We start from the raw sequence: 16,080 nt of genomic DNA, 5'->3' as shown, positions 1-16,080 counted from the left end.
AATGAATGAAGTTTGGCAGTATAACGTGTGCAGCAGGTAAATAAACCATGTGACGGTGTGAGGTCTTTGATGGTGTCTGTCTTTGTTTGGGGACTAAAATGTGACAAAACACCAACTTTGACAAATATATTTAAATTTTTAGCATAGGGTACTTGTTACCATGTAAAATGTGTTTATATAGTTTCACATGTTTCCACAATCTTCATTATTATTGTATCTCACGGTATTTAAGTATATATTGTGCATATAATCTGTCAGCAGTCTTTTGCAACAGAATGTCTTCTGTTAATCAGTCACCTGCTCTGGGCTGCACATGTACTCTCTGCACACATAATGCACTATTGTTCAAGCTTGGTTTGAAAACACACAGCTAAGCTGGGTTAATGGAACAGATTAAGCCTCCAGTTAAAGTCAACATTAATTTAATCGTGGTTTTTCCTTTAAAGCACAGATTTCACAAGTGTTGCTGGTGGAATATGTCCCAGCTTGTCGAGCTCCATTTAGCTGGCTGACCATCTAGATTCCCACTGTTACCTTTTCAAACCTGCCTGAGCAGCCTGACTTAGGTGGCCAACTGAGGGACCATCCCTGTTAGGATCACTAACTAGTAGAACTGGATTGATGCCAGTTTAACCAGCCTCAACCACCATAGCCAGCCTTAAACCAGCTACAAGCAGCAGCCTTCGTCTAAGCTGTTTAAAGCAGGTTTATCAGCTGTACCAGATCCAGCATAAAGTAGAGGTAGAAAGTCCCTTATTAAAAAAAGAGAGAGAGAGACAGAGAGAGGGATAATAGACTGTGGTTGTTTATGTTGGTGACAGAAAACTCGCACTTCATCAGAAAACTTTTGGAAAATGTCGTGATGCAAACAGACACTGTGGAGCATGTCATCTTTACCCGCCCATACTATCAACATAGTATGCAAATTAAAAAAAATTAAACACGTGGACCATTAAACAATCTTCACAAATCATTTTGGAAATTCTGTTTTGGAACATACCTTAACCTTTATTTGCAGGACACGAAATTGACAGGAACGTACTGATTTGAACAGTAGGTGGCAATAAAGCTCTGCCTTGTTACAGACTAAAATTAAGAAGAAGAAAAGGGAACCATGTCTGCTGGAGAAAGTTCTAGTCGGAGGTGTTTTTAAGTTGAACGGCAACTTCCGGCATAAGACTCGATAGCGAAAGGTGATCGTACCTGTGTTTGCGTCTGAAATCTTTGACACTTGTTTTAGTTTTCAGACAGAAAGTACAGACAATGATTCTTTTAGAGCGAAAACCGAGGCACCATTTTGTTGAATCTTGACCCCAAACAGGCGTTTTGTTCGAGCAGCTCTCTACCGTTTGAGGCGAGCTAACCGGCGAGCTAACCGGCTAGCCTGTTCAGCTGGCGCTTGTCACTTGGAGACGGATACCCGGAGCTGGACGCCTGGTGTCGGGCGTTTACCCTCTGAACCTTCACCAGCTTGGACCAGGAACATCTCTGTCGGGGCTGTAGAGGAGACGATACCTTTTTCATGTGATCACTGTGGCTTGTTTCGATATTTTAATGGGAGGCCGCTTCCTTTGGAGGAGTGGACATTGCGGGCTTCAGCTGCGAAGGAAGCGGAGGTCCTGGCTGCCTGTCGGGCTCAGATGGAGTCTCTGGCCGGCTACGTGTACAAGGCAGCCAGTGAGGGCCGAGTCCTGACCCTGGCCGCGTTGCTGCTCAACCACTCCGAGGCGGAGACCCAGTACCTGCTGGGCTATGTAACCCACCTGGCCGGCCAGAGGTCCACTCCCCTCATCATCGCAGCGCGGAACGGGCACGACAAGGTGGTCCGACTGCTGCTGGACCACTACCGAGTGGACACTGAACAGACCGGCACGGTCCGGTTTGATGGGTAGGAGTTGTCATCTTCAAATTTTCTTTGCTCTGACAGTGTTGTAATGAAGGTTAGGTCCACCTAAGTCTCATCAAACTTCTGTCTCAGTGGTATTTAGATGTTACTCGATTGAAATATCTAATGTTTCTGGCTTTACCCCAAACCGAGCCTGTTCCACATGTCACTGAATGGTCTGTCAAGTAAAACCCAAGTAGTAGTTATACACAGTTAGTTATAATCCATGACCTGGACTATACATGCACAGGGGCATGCTTAGGATGTTGAAACACGGAGCTTAGTCCAGTCTAGAAACCTTCAGATCATCAATAATTGCACCATCTTCAAGTTTTGTTTGGTTGTGTTTTTCTTTTTCTTTTTCTTTTTCTTTTTCTTTTTCTTTTGGCAGATATACGACACTGTGCTCAACCAGAGGGTTGAGCTACAGCCTTTTTAGGTGTTGAGATTTATTACAGAGCTGTTTGTTGTAGACTGTGTTAGTTTTATCTAGATTATGTCTCTAAAATATTATACTTGAATATAGAAACTTGGTCAAACTAAAGAAGCCAACTTAAAATGTCACCTGTGTGTGAAATTATATGATGATCTTAGGTTGACATGACAAAAGCAGTTTTAGAGGATAACATGCTGTGTATTTTTATAAGTAAGGTATTGAAATATAAAGTAGTGAAACGTGGTTATTGTTACACTGTTATTGAAAACCATGTGAGGGAGTCCCAGCCCCACTGCAGAGACCTGCTGGTGCTGCTCTGCCACATGAAACTCTACTGGCGGGTTTATCTGGTCACAGCCACTCAGTAAGTCAACGCAGAGCTCTGACTAGAGTCGTAATAACACTGTTTATTTCCGTTGTCCAAGTGTCTCTACTTTAGTAGTTACTTGAAAATGTGGTCAGAACTGTCTATTGATTTAAAGTTGTTTTGGAAAGTTAACGTATGTATTCAGTCCTGTTTTTCTCAAGTGTTGAAGTTCAGAGGGAGGCTTCCTCATCTTGGGGCAAGCACTCATAATACTACTACTACTACTACTACTACTAATAATAATAATAATAATAATAATAATAATAATGTTTTCATGATCTGTCTCCCATCTGTCCTGCAGCTACGTCATTGACGGTGCCACAGCGCTGTGGTGTGCAGCTGGAGCGGGGCACTTTGAGGTGGTGCGCCTGCTGGTAAGTCACCATGCAAACGTTAACCACACCACCATCACCAACTCCACTCCTTTGCGGGCCGCCTGCTTTGATGGGCGTTTGGACATTGTCCGCTACCTGGTGGAACACAGTGCAGACATCAGCATCACTAACAAGTTTAACAACACCTGCCTGATGATCGCTGCCTACAAGGGCCACGTGGATGTAGTAAAGTTTCTATTGGAGCAGGGGGCAGACCCAAACGCCAAGGCCCACTGTGGGGCCACTGCCCTGCACTTTGCAGCTGAGGCTGGCCATCTAGAAATTGTAAAAGAGCTGATGCACTGCCAGGCAGCCATGGTAATGAATGGACATGGCATGACGCCGCTGAAAGTCGCTGCAGAGAGCTGTAAAGCTGATGTGGTGGAGCTGCTTCTGGCACACGCCGACTGTGATGCACGCAGCCGCATTGAGGCCCTGGAGCTGCTTGGTGCCTCCTTTGCCAATGACAGAGAGAACTATGACATACAGAAGACCTACCACTACCTACACATGGCCATGATAGAGCGCTACCATGACCTGGATAATGTCATTGTCAAGGAGTTGTTGCCACCCATTGAGGCCTATGGGGCTCGCGGTGAGTGTCGAACACCCCAAGACCTGGAGGCCATCCGAGTGGATCGGGATGCTCTGCACATGGAGGGACTTATGATCCGGGAGCGTATCCTGGGTTCAGACAATATTGACGTGTCACATCCTATCATCTATCGTGGTGCTGTCTATGCTGATAACATGGAGTTTGAACAGTGCATCAAACTGTGGCTTCATGCTCTTCGCCTGCGGCAGAAAGGAAACCGGAACACACACAAAGACCTGCTGCGCTTTGCTCAGGTGTTCTCCCAGATGGTCCACCTAAAGGAGCATGTGCTAGCCTCTTCTGTGGAGCAGGTGTTAAGCTGCAGTGTGCTGGAGATTCAGCGCAGCATGGCTCGAGTTGAGGTGGCAGGTGAATCTGAACTCCCGCAGGCCATGGATAACTATGAGTCAAACGTTTTTACCTTTCTGTATCTGGCCTGCATCTCCACCAAGACAACCTGCAGTGACGAGGAGCGCGCCAGTATCAACAAGCACATCTACAATCTAATCCAGCTGGACCCGCGGTCACGTGAGGGCTCTTCGCTGCTGCACCTGGCCATTAGCTCGAGCACGCCGGTTGATGACTTTCACACCAATGATGTTTGTAGCTTCCCCAATGCCCAAGTCACCAAACTGCTGCTGGACTGCGGTGCGCAGGTCAATGCAGTTGACCATGAAGGCAACACCCCGCTGCATGTCATTGTCCAGTACAACCGACCTATCAGTGACTTTCTAACGCTACATGCCATCATAATCAACCTGGTCGAGGCAGGCGCCCACACAGACATGACCAACAAACAGAAGAAGACACCGCTAGACAAGAGCACCACGGGAGTGTCAGAGATCCTGTTGAAGACCCAGATGAAGATGAGCCTCAAGTGCCTGGCAGCGCGTGCCGTCCGACATCACCAAATCACCTACCACAACCAGATTCCAAAAACGCTGGAGGAGTTTGTGGAGTTCCACTGAAACAGACCTCAGAGCTGAAGGCTCAACATGAATGAAGGACAGACTTCTGTCTTTTTAAAGTATTTCTAAGCAATCCAGATCGTGCGGAGCATGATGGTGTGGTACTAAAAGATTCTAAGCATTTTTATATAAAGAGTGTTTTTTTGTTTTTGTTTTTTTAAAATTTGTTTTGTGTTTTATTTTAAGTTTTAATTGCAAAGTAACAGCTGCCATAGAGGGACAAAGGGCAGTCTGTCTGTCTGTCTGTCTGTCTGTCTGTCTGTCTGTTTTTCTGTCTGTCTGTCTGTTTTTCTGTCTGTCTGTCTGTCTGTCTCTGTGGCTGATGTGCAGACGGTCACTTCTGCAGCTCGTTTACTGCGATACATCAGAGGAAAACATCCGGCCAGCACCTGTTCTCTGAAGGTCTGCCAGAGACCTGCAGTAGGTTTTTGCAGTGAGAGGACAGCAGTGATGCTGCCCTGCATGCTTCTTATTTTTGCCTTATCTCCATGCCAGGAAACTGTCATGTACGCCATGTTACTGTGATTCTGCAGTCGGAGAGAATGCGTGAAGGAGAGATTGTCAGACAGAAACAGAATGAGTGCCTGTAGAGAAACCAACATACAACCAAACTCACTTGCTTTCCATGTATTCATCTCACAAATCACACATTATTTTTTTATATGAAAATGTTTTTTACTGGATTTATTTTTACTGTAACAGCAGCAGTGGAGTGATAAGAGAAGATACTGAAAAGACAGAATTAGGAAATATAATCTGAATGTTTAACCTAAGATATTTTTTTCTCTTGACCTTTTCCCCTGAAATGACACCAGATGGCCAAAACTATGCAGACACCCCTGTCTATGTACTTTCATGCCAGTTTTGTCTGGGTCTCTCATGTCCAGATAAACATAAAAAACCCAGTATATATACGTATTTGCTACGTTTTATCAATAAAATCTAAGGAAGCGAGAAAAGTTTTCTTCATAGAGTAAATAAAAATGTATAAACCCACTGGATTATCTGAATATAATGTATTGTCACAAAGACAAATGATTATTCTTTTTTTTTTTTTTTTAGCTCAAGAGACTTCTTTAGAGTGGCATAATTTTCATAGGACTGTGATTTTTTGTTTGTTTGTTTGTTTGTTTGTGGTGGAATATGCCAAAATCTGGTGAAAAGCCTCAGACTGCAGGAGTGGAGACTGTATTAATATCCATGCTGGTGCAATGTCCAGATGTCCACATACTTTTGGTCATGTAGTCTGCTTTTTCTACTAGTTAAAATATCTTGGCCAAATTCCCTCAGAAGAACTAAATAGGACTAATATTTTGGTAAACATGCTGCGGTTGTTCATACATGCTTTTATTTTGAAACCTGTAAGGACGTAAACACAGAAATGATGAATGTCCTTTCCAAGGCAACTTTTAAAAAAGACAGTAAGCTGTAGATAGTTGAGGACGACACCAAGTGGTTTGCATTTTCTCATGCTTGTAGTGCAGCTGCAGCGTTTGCCTCACTGTCATTCTTGTTTTTGTCCTCAGCATGTCACAGACGTGGAGACTTTAATGTTCAGTGTGTGACTCTGAACATTGATTCTCTGGACCTGCTCTGTAGCTTGTTGGTGTTCGGTCTATTCAAGATGATCACATTTTGAATCAGGTCTTACTTTCTCTTGGGTCTGCAGTACTTACTTTTTATTCTGGACCAGACCTGATGGTCTTCAGCTCCCCTTCATACTGAAGCTTTTCCATTTATGCCTTATACCTTTATCTAGGTTTGTCCACAGGTATGTTTAGGGCCAACAGTTAAAATCCATGACAACCTTTCAGTTCAACTACCAGGTGTTTTCATTATTGATTAATTTGTGAATTATTTTCTCAAATAACTGCTTAGTCTGTAAAATGACAACAACAACAAAAAAAGAAACGAGGAAAATGCTATGTACACAAAATAAGACCTGCTATATACACAAATTGCTGAAGGCAGCAGAAGAACTTGAGTCAGGTCACTCAAACTGAAAAGATGAAAATATTCATATTAATGTTTTGTATCAAGCTGGCAGTTATTCCTTTAAGTTTGATGTCAGTCTTTAAAATGACTCAATCTTGTGTTTAGTTTTTGTTGGGACAAAAAAATGAATTTTGCAATGTTGAAAATGGACAGTTCCATGTCCAGAGTGATCAGGCTCATGTCTGTAGGAAGCTGCAGCCCTTAGCTTGGCTTAGTAGAGACTGGATAGGGGTAATGTCTATCCCGATTCTGTCCTGGGGTTGAACATGTACTGTGGTAACTCGTGAGCTGTGGAGGTGCCGGTAGAGCCATTTTGTTACCTTTAAACAGAGCCAGGCTCGCTGTTTCCAGTCTTTATGCTAGGCTGAACTAGCCAGCTGATCTCTATAGCTTTATATTTACTGTAAAGACATGAGTGGTATTGGTTGGAACACTAACAGAAGAGGAACGGTTCACTAAATGTGAAACTGTTCCTTTCATTGGTCAAGTCCTTTGTCAGGCTGTTAAGTGTTAACATTGTCAGTAGGGCTGTAACGAACAATTATTTTCATTTTTAATTCTTCTGTAGATCATTTCTATGTTCCAGTCACTGGTTATTTTTGTTTGTTTGTCCAACAGTGAAACACCAAAAACATTTAATTTTAAATGGTATACAGGAGAGCAGAGCAGCAATTCATTTGATGATGAGTGTTAAACAATTGCTCTATTATAAAAATGGATGTTAATTTAATCGACTAATCCGTCTTTGCAGCACTGATTCTCTGGTTCCAATCCCTAATTGTGAAGATTTGCTGCTTTTCTCTGTTTTATTGTTGTACATTTAATATTTTCAGTTGACTGCAGTTCAAAAAAAGACATTTAAAGAAGTCCCTTTTTAACTCTTGGGTATATTGATGGACATTTTCCAGATTTTTGGTACTATTTATAGACTAACAAAATACATGAGAAATGACACAACTGTGGGAGAAGCTGTTTAGCGGCAGCCCTAAAGTGTACAGTGTGTCATTGAAAGTTGTAGTTTCTCATAACTGACAGGTTGATGACTCTCATTGTTGTGCCGGAGCAGCTCTACTCTTCATAGGGAACATCTGGATGAGTTTGTTTTAGTTGTTTTCACTGCATCCACCACGTGTGTTTTTTTAAGCTGCAGTGTCTGAGTCAGACTGTGACGTTTGACTTCAGCTTTCAATGAAAGATTCAAGTGTGGGATCGAATCAGTAAACTGCAGGAAGTACTAAATAAACTGTGTTTGTCTGGAAACTTCCAAACTTTGTAAGCGTGAATTAAATTAGTTTGCTTCAAATGTAAAATGAATCATCATTTGGCAACTGTTGGCCTGTTGGTCACCAAGATACTGGTTTTGACTAATCAGATGTTGGGAATATCTCATAATCAGGTTTGGAAAATACAAATGAACTAGTTTCATGTCTAATTTTGTTTAGCATTCATTGGTTTTCAGGGTTTAATTTCCTTGAGAGAAGCAGCCTGTGACCACAGTGTCAAGGTGGAAAACAAATGCTCGTAACGTAACTCGTCTCTCCAGACTCTAACAAAGTTCGTTGCTTTTGTTAACCATGTTATGGGCATTACGGGGGGAGGGGACTTCTACCTGGATGTTTAAAGGTTTGATGTGATAATGTGCCATTCAGAGTGCTCATCTTATTTTGAACACATCGGTTTTTATGTAACAATGCAGGAGTATTTATGTCCTGATGGGTAGCTGGCAGCTTTGAGTTTTAAACCAGGTTTCTGTGGCTGAAATGAAGCCAAAGGTTCTCCATGTGTCAGGAAACTTTAAAAGATGTCAGCTGTTGTGTACTTTCTGCAGAATGAATGCTGCCAAATTAAAGGTCTTCTATCTGCATTCACTGGTGGTGTCCTGGTGTTGATTTAATGACTGAACTTTTCCACGGTGAATTTTAACAAAAGCTAATGAACGCGGCATGTTGACTGTTTTCATCCCATGAGAATGAGATTGTTTTATTAGAAGTAGGCAGAGTTCACTCCTACAAGTTCTGTCATTTGGTTGTCTGATTGGAGCAGAAGCTGTTTATTGAAAGCACTGAGGTCATCCAGTCATTCATTAGCTGTCCCCTTACACCGGGCTGGAGCTGCTCCCAGCTGGCCTGGACATGAGGCAGGATACAGCTGGACAGCTCCCACTTCACACACAGGTGATCTTTGTAATTTGGGTCAGAACTGGCTGCTTTTAATGGCAAAGTTTTACTTTCTTAATTTAATTTTAAAACTGGGAACTTACACACATGCCAGTGAGAAGAAGGCTTTTCATGTCACGTTGCTGGTAGCTTCACATTTTCAGAATTTTGGTATTGATGTGGTGTCGGTTCTCGTGACGTCCCTGCTGCCTTGGCTCTGGGTAGAAGTCTGCCAGCAGAGTTCTGTACTGTGTGGAGTTGATGAGAACATGGCCCAAACTGCTACATTGTAGTAATACCTCTTTGTTAATATTGTTATGTACTTGAAGACCAGATTTTGCATCTGCATTCTTCTTTCCCTTTTCCAGCTGTGAACTTTGTCTTACCAATGCTGCATTCTGTTTGACGCCGTTTACAGCATACAGTAGGAAGAGTGCACCCCTGCCCAATGTCACTTATTCCCATTGATTTACCTTTGTGTCACCTCTCAAGGATCACATCATTTGTAAGGTGAAGAGTTGAGTTTTTCCTCTTGTGTCAAAATAAAAACTATTTTACGATACAACTTACTATATTAAAAATACAGGTCTTACAATCAGAACTCAGTGCAACACTTTGCAGTACACCTTTCATTACTCACTTCTTTGTTTCCAGTTTTTGTCCAAAGGTGCGCCTCATCCACCTCGGTTTCTGGTGACAGACTCATTCCTCCTCAGCATGGAGGATACGAGCATTACACACATTTCTGGACAGATATTCTGGAGACATTTTTTTGTTGTTGTTGCTCTTTGCTGGAGGGGTTGTGTTCTAGCTTTTTAAAAATACCCCAAAGGTGTTCTATTGATTGTAAGTCAGGCAATGTACTTGGTCAGGTCATATTTTTCACTTTTTCCTTCTTTAGAAACTCTTGTGTGTTTTTGGCAGTGTGATTTGGATCGTGATCATGCTGGGATGTTCAGCTTCTGCAGAATGGAAGTCATCTAGTCAGCCACTATTTCAGTGTCCTGACAGGTATCCACGGAGTGTCCAGAAAGGTCCTCAACACCTTCTGCCCTCATGCAGCCCCATATCATCATACTGCCACCTCCGTGCTTCACTGTCAGGACGATACATCCGTCCTGGACGTGTTTGCACCAAACACGCTGGACCCAGTCTGAGCCGAACAACTTTTTCTTGTCTCATCTATTAAAAAAATGTGCTTCCATTATTAACCAATATTTTATCGAGCAATTTTTAATCTCACAGGTTTGTGCTGACCAGCAAGTGAGGGTGTTTTTTCTTGGAAATTGTCCATAGACACTGATGTTATAATATTCTTCAAACTGTCTTGCAAAGCCCAGTTTCCAGTAGAGGAATACTGATGTGGACGCAGACTGGTGCTGGTACTGAGCAGGTCTCTGGGGTAGGAAGGATGCTCATGGAAGTGTGAATGCCTTGTGTCTTCTCCTCAGTCTCCTTAAAGGTAAACCAGGCCTGTATCAAGACTCCCCGACGTGTTACAGACGTTCATTGAATCTGAAGAGACGTTTACATGATCAGCTCTGTATGTGGCTGTAGGAACCATGTAGACACACAGTAAAGTCACTGCTGCACATCTCCTGCTGTCAGACTGGAGAGTCTCCTGAACCAAGAATATTCTGTTTTTGCTTTTAGGACAAATGCAACTTTTTTAATATCTACATATTGATTCATTGCAGTGCAGGTGAAACTGCACAAACAGAGATGCTGTGCTTTAAGACTCACATGGTTTGAGGTCCGACCACAGACTGTATGGGTCCGGTAGGAACTTTTGTCTGTCTGGTTTAGAAGCGTATCCGTTATACATGTATTTATGGTGCTTTGCTCTAACACGGCCTGTCCGGTCCGTTCAGGGCTCTGCTGCCTGGTACCGACGTGTTGGCATGTGTGCATCTTTATTTAACCACTTGTTTCCAGCCGGGCTTGTTTTGGTGAGGGACCTCGGGCTAGCTTCTCTGATCCACGTGTGATGGCCGCGGCGGCTCCGGAGCTCCGTCTGCTCGGGCTGAGCGACGGAGAGCTGGACTCCAGGAGACACCGGTCCTCCTACCGCACCAACAAAGTCGGGGGTCAGCCGGACTGGCCGCCGCTGCTTTCCCGGCCGTCTCCCCGCTGTGCTGGCTGCGGAGCTCCGCTGGCGCTGGTGGTGCAGGTGTACTGCCCGCTGGAGGACTCCCCCTACCACCGGACCCTGCACCTATTCGCCTGTGCAGCCGCTGGATGCAGCGGCCGCTCGGAGTGTTGGCTGGTACTCCGCTCTCAGGCTCTGGACGAGGAGCCGGCGGACACTCCCGCCCGGCCGGCCGTGGCTCAGGAAGCTCTGTCGGCCACGGATTGGTGTGACACCGCTGATGACTGGGGGATGGAGGGGGAGGACGGCGGCGATGGATGGGGAGGAGACGTGCAACAGGACGTCCAGGTTCAGGAGGAGGCAGCAGTTCCTGAGACAGAAGGTGAGTGTGGGTCTGAGAACGACTCAGCCTGGACCGAACCATGAATGTCTGAGTTTGGAGTTGGTTGTTGAGATTTTGTGTAGTTTTGGTCGTGAGTCGTGTTGATGTGTTCGATGACTCTCTGCCACGATTCAGAAAACCTTCAGGTCAGATGTTGTTTTTATTTGTTTTCCATTTACACAACGTGTCTTGTGTTGTAGCTGTTAGTCGGTGTGTTTGGTGTAAATTATTGCCTCAGTGCAAACTCTTACAAGAATGCATCAGATAAATGTGCAGCTTGATTTCTGTTCACTCCGGTGTGCTTCGTGTAGCTGCTGGTGAACTGAGGCTAACTGACTTCTCCACACAGAGGGAGGGACACGTTGTTTCACATCCAAGCCTCCAGACACTGACATCCTCATTTATTGTGAAACTTGTTTTCTCTGCAGTCACTGAGGTGGACATCAGCGGCGGCCTGCAGGACCTTCGTCTGACAGAACCTCAGGAGGATGTCCCCGTCTTCTGTCCCTTCTTCATCAGCGTGGTGGAGGAGTCGGATGTTGGGTGGGAGGAGGATGGCCTGGAGCACGCTCAGCAGCTACTGAGAGAGTACCAGAGGAGAGAGGGGGTGGAGGTGGGAGAGCTGGAGGAGAGTGGGGGCAGCCGGGAGGAGAAGTATGAGAAGACCAGAGCCCGACACGGAGACGTCGTCTTCTCCAGGTTCATGAAGAAGATCTCACTGTGTCCACAGCAGATCCTGTGCTACTGCCGTGGCGGGAACCCGCTCTTCATCTCTGAGCCACCATCCAATATGGCTCAGCTGGTTTCAGTGTGCAGCTCCTGCGGAGGACCCAGGACCTTCGAGCTGCAGCTGATGCCCGCCCTGGTGAGCCTATTGCAGAGGAAGGACAGCAGTGCAGAGGCAGAGCTGGAGTTTGGGACGGTGCTGATTTACACCTGCACTAAGAGCTGCTGGACGCCTGGATCACACACTCCAGTGAAGGAGTTCTGCTTTGTTCAAACAGACCCGGACCAGCAGCTCTTTAAATGACTGAACGGGGCGACAAGTCCGATCCTCACCGAGTCCTTTAAAACTCACCTGTTATAGAAGACACGACATGCTTTTTTATCAGACACTGACATGTAACACTCTTGTGTCTGACTGCTGTTCATGGACAGAGAACGCTCTGGGCGTCTTGATTGCAACCTTACCTCCACCTCCTCTTCCAGCTGACGGTGTTTCTGCCTGGTTCATTTGTAGAAAATAATGTTGCCTTCAAATAGAACAGTGACATCTTCTGTCCTTAGCTTGTCGGTGTCCACCTCTGTAACCCAGGTGCTTTATAAGGAGAACATGAACCTGTGCAGAGCAGCGGTCTGCCAGTGGGATTTAATATTTAACATTATCAGCTCCTCCTGTTTATTGCTGCTGGTACATATTACCAGCTGTTACCTTTAACCTGGATGTCCTGAAATGTTGCTGCACTAAACAACATATCACAGGTGCCTTCAGTGTATTGCGACTGAACTGACAGGAAATGGTGCACAAGCTGCAGTACATGTGTTGCTATTTTACCTCCAAAAGCAACGCTGGTTCTAAAGTCCTCCATCAGACTGATACCCACCAGTTATTAAATTACTCATTCAGACATAGAATACCAAATATTTTCTTTTTACTTCAACCTCACAGTACATTTCTACAGTTCAGTGTCTTAGGCTTCACGTCACAGAATTTCAGGTTGAACAGCATTAATGTAATTCAGGGAAGAAAATGTAAACCACAGAGTAAAACAAAGCTATAAAAATGTAAATGATTAGCCGAAGGACTACAGTTTTTACTGGACCAGATCTACAGTATCAAAAATAGATGTTTTAAAATTTACTGGCCAATAAATAGTGACAAAATTTTCTTATTTCTTTTGTACAACTTTAGCCTCTGTATTAAAATGACCAATTGTTAAAATTGTGTAAAAATTCAACGAACAGCCCTTTTGTAATATTCTACAGTTATGAAAAGTTTAAAAGTCTTTGGTTTGCCAGTGAAGTCACACTGAAATTCCTGAGACGGTCAAGGAAACGGTAATCTGATGTGGTACCCTGGCAAGAGAGGCTGCTGACTAGTTTTCAGGCACTTGAAGATCAGTTGTCTCCTGAGAAAGCCGTGGAGCTACTGAGGGCCTCCACAGAATGGCAAGGCAGCGTCGCTGGACTTGTGCTCCCAGTCGTACCGGTGGTACTGGTCAAGCTGGTCGGGCTGCACTGTAGCGGCACTGCCGCTCAGGCTGCCAATGTCTCTGTCGATTATCTCATTCACTGCAGCGAAAACAGAAATGGTACGTTAGAACTAATTATTACATTTTCCAAAATCTGAATCATGCTTGGTTTTCTGATTGGCTACTAAAGATGAACGATGAAACTAAGTAGTTTAATGTTTGGAATTTGAAAACAAAAGTCAAACAAAAAAATCTTCATGGTTCTGTGTGCAGCTCTCAGAACCAGCAGATATCACTGAAGCATCTCAGACCGATACAAACAGAACACAGCACACATGGAGGCTTTATTCGCTGCTGAGGATGCCACCACTCCACTGTATACATCTAATTCAGTTCAGTTAGCACCAGTTCACAGCCACAGTCAAGGCAGGGCAGTGTACATAGTGGACATAATGAAGTATGTGAAAAATGATCTTACAGAGAGAAATCCAAACTACTCCCTTTGAGCAGCTCTTTGGTTGTTGGAGTGGGAAGAGAAAACTACTGTTGACATGAAGACATGCGGTAGAGCCGGGCTCAGAGAGGACGGCCGTCTGCCTTAACCGGTTGATTGACGGTTAAAGCGAGAGACAGAAGAATAGTAGAGAGAAAACACACAGCACATAGGTGCTTGCTGCTATGATCACCCTATATTTATTTTCTAAATCCAGCGTATCGCATCTTGAAATTCCAACACATCGTACAATCCTAGGAAACTGACACTGAATTGAGATTTTTTTCAAGGTGCAACTTTTACATACAAGTTTTAAAGTAGCATCTAAAAGTCCGATACGGTCCTCAAAGGCTTTGCTAAGCAGTTTGTAACGGCAGACTGAGCGGTTTAAAGGTCAGCAACTAGTTAAAACTCTAACACCCATATTGTCATTTCTAAAAATATCAAAAAGCTGTTTTTTGAAGTGAAGTCCAAAAAGACAAAATCTATTACAAATGAGCTTGGTCACCTTCCGTAAGTGACCTGAGGAAGACTTTTTGTGGTCGAGTCATTGTCTTACTGATGCAGAATGAAACAGCTGGCACTGAGACACCGGTTTATGGGCAGTTCTTCTACAGCTGATGGAGTCTCGTGTGCCTCCTGATGAATACCGACTAAAGGGTTTGAAGTCTTGCCTTTTGGCTTTGTTACCTTAAAAAATGTTTTTTTCCCTGCATTTCTGACTTTTACGATACAGAATTAACAATTAAGAAAAAAAAAACAGAATTTTTACAGCATCATTTAACTCTACAACTGTAATACAGAAACATTTTGTTTGGCTGGTGTTCAACCTGCTGCGATGGCAAAGGGGCCTGAGTGTAAAGAGCTGTGGACACACATCCATTAACTTTTTTTGTTCAAATTACAGGTCAGAAATGAAACGACACATGCAAATAAATAAATTCTGATCAGAAATTTGTACTGCAGTTCCATGCACAGCCACACGAGGGTGCAGCTGAGCACTTGTGGCTTCCACTGCAACAGGTTTGTGTGGTTGAAAAGGACAAACTGGCTTTACTAAATGCATCTTGTGATTAGAAACCAATCGATTATTCAAAAACGACTGATTGAGCATCATAAAGCAGTGCTGTGGGGCGGGACAAGGCTGGCTTCTCAGCAGAGGTCACACACTGTGGTCATTATTATTAGAAGCAGCAGTAAAAGCTGCTCTCCGCTGAGTTTATTTGCAGAGCAGCAAATGGTTCCATCTCTGCTCCATTCAGTCTATTCATAGCTCTGCTTTGAAACTTGAAGCTGACGAAGCAAACACACACATCAGCAGTAGAACAATTAGTGCTGGAGGAAGATCCATATGAGTGGATCATGACTACTAGTATTTCTCAGGCCTATCCTTATTGCTGATGTTTGCTCTGTAACTCATCCTGCTGCTTTGAGAAAATCCATGCAAATTATATATCAAAACGTGCAGCTCCCTAAGTAATAGGAATCCAGTATATGATGTTGATGTAGATAGCAAATAACGGCAGAAATCCCCCACTGGAACGGTTTGAGAGGCTAATCCTTAGTCTGCCGTTCTCTGTCTGCTCTATTCTTTTCCCTGACCGGCACCTCTAGTTCTTCTCTAGTGGTCCGTTATCGAACACAGCTGCTTCCACTGACAGTCTTTAATGTCATCATGGCTCTATCAACAGGACACATCGAACAAAAAGCTTAAAGGAAAATCAACGCAGCAGAACGATATCCAGGATGACTTCCTGTTCACATCTGTTGAGTTAAACTCAACAGTCCTGCACAGGGGCACGGTTGGGGTCTAAAGATCTACAGCGGCTGGATGTTTTATTTATTTATTTTTTAATAGGAACAAGACTCTCAGAAGACTAAAAGGAGGAAGTGTGGATGTGTAAGCTTTTCAAAGTAAGAGCCAGTTTTCTGCCAATTAAAGTTGACAGGATGCACTGACATACGCTACGATATCAAAGTAAAAGTTCAGAAATGTTAATGAGGCTTTCCAGGAAATCTGAAATCTGCTGGCTTTTCAAAATGAAGCACACTCTCCCTATTTTAGACTGTCAAAATAAAAGCTCCCTGATGTTCACCAAACACGACTTCTTTCTGTCCTTTCTCACACACGTTGATGAAAAAAAAAAA

The 16,080-nt window shown here is 43.9% G+C and overlaps 3 protein-coding genes across 5 annotated transcripts in view; 2 read left to right on the top strand and 1 right to left on the bottom strand.

The window, feature by feature from the left end:
* Positions 1–1,281: 1,281 nt before the first annotated feature.
* On the top strand, positions 1,282–8,488 carry fem1b (fem-1 homolog b). Its single transcript, XM_008281638.1, is given in 3 exon segments — positions 1,282–1,615; positions 1,618–1,888; positions 2,990–8,488. Coding segments are annotated over 3 exon segments (1,968 nt in total). The 5' UTR covers positions 1,282–1,554; the 3' UTR covers positions 4,626–8,488.
* A 1,164-nt stretch (positions 8,489–9,652) lies between these two features.
* Positions 9,653–12,732, top strand: pdcd2l (programmed cell death 2-like). Its single transcript, XM_008281639.1, has 2 exons — positions 9,653–11,247; positions 11,676–12,732. The coding sequence occupies exons 1-2, from the start codon at positions 10,764–10,766 to the stop codon at positions 12,275–12,277; spliced, it is 1,086 nt and encodes a 361-aa protein (XP_008279861.1). The 5' UTR covers positions 9,653–10,763; the 3' UTR covers positions 12,278–12,732.
* A 150-nt stretch (positions 12,733–12,882) lies between these two features.
* The window catches only part of nfatc3b (nuclear factor of activated T cells 3b), a 28,680-nt gene continuing 25,482 nt past the window's right edge, over positions 12,883–16,080 (bottom strand). For all 3 annotated transcript variants that reach the window (XM_008281640.1, XM_008281641.1, XM_008281642.1), the window contains one exon: positions 12,883–13,539. In XM_008281640.1, the coding sequence (XP_008279862.1) occupies positions 13,394–13,539 (146 nt within the window). In that variant the 3' untranslated portion in view covers positions 12,883–13,393. The remainder of the gene's footprint in view (positions 13,540–16,080) is intronic.

Source organism: Stegastes partitus, unplaced genomic scaffold (genome assembly GCF_000690725.1).
Source record: "Stegastes partitus isolate 25-593 unplaced genomic scaffold, Stegastes_partitus-1.0.2 Scaffold240, whole genome shotgun sequence".
Classification (NCBI taxonomy): Eukaryota; Metazoa; Chordata; class Actinopteri; family Pomacentridae; genus Stegastes; species Stegastes partitus.
This window is presented reverse-complemented; position numbering and strand designations above follow the sequence as displayed.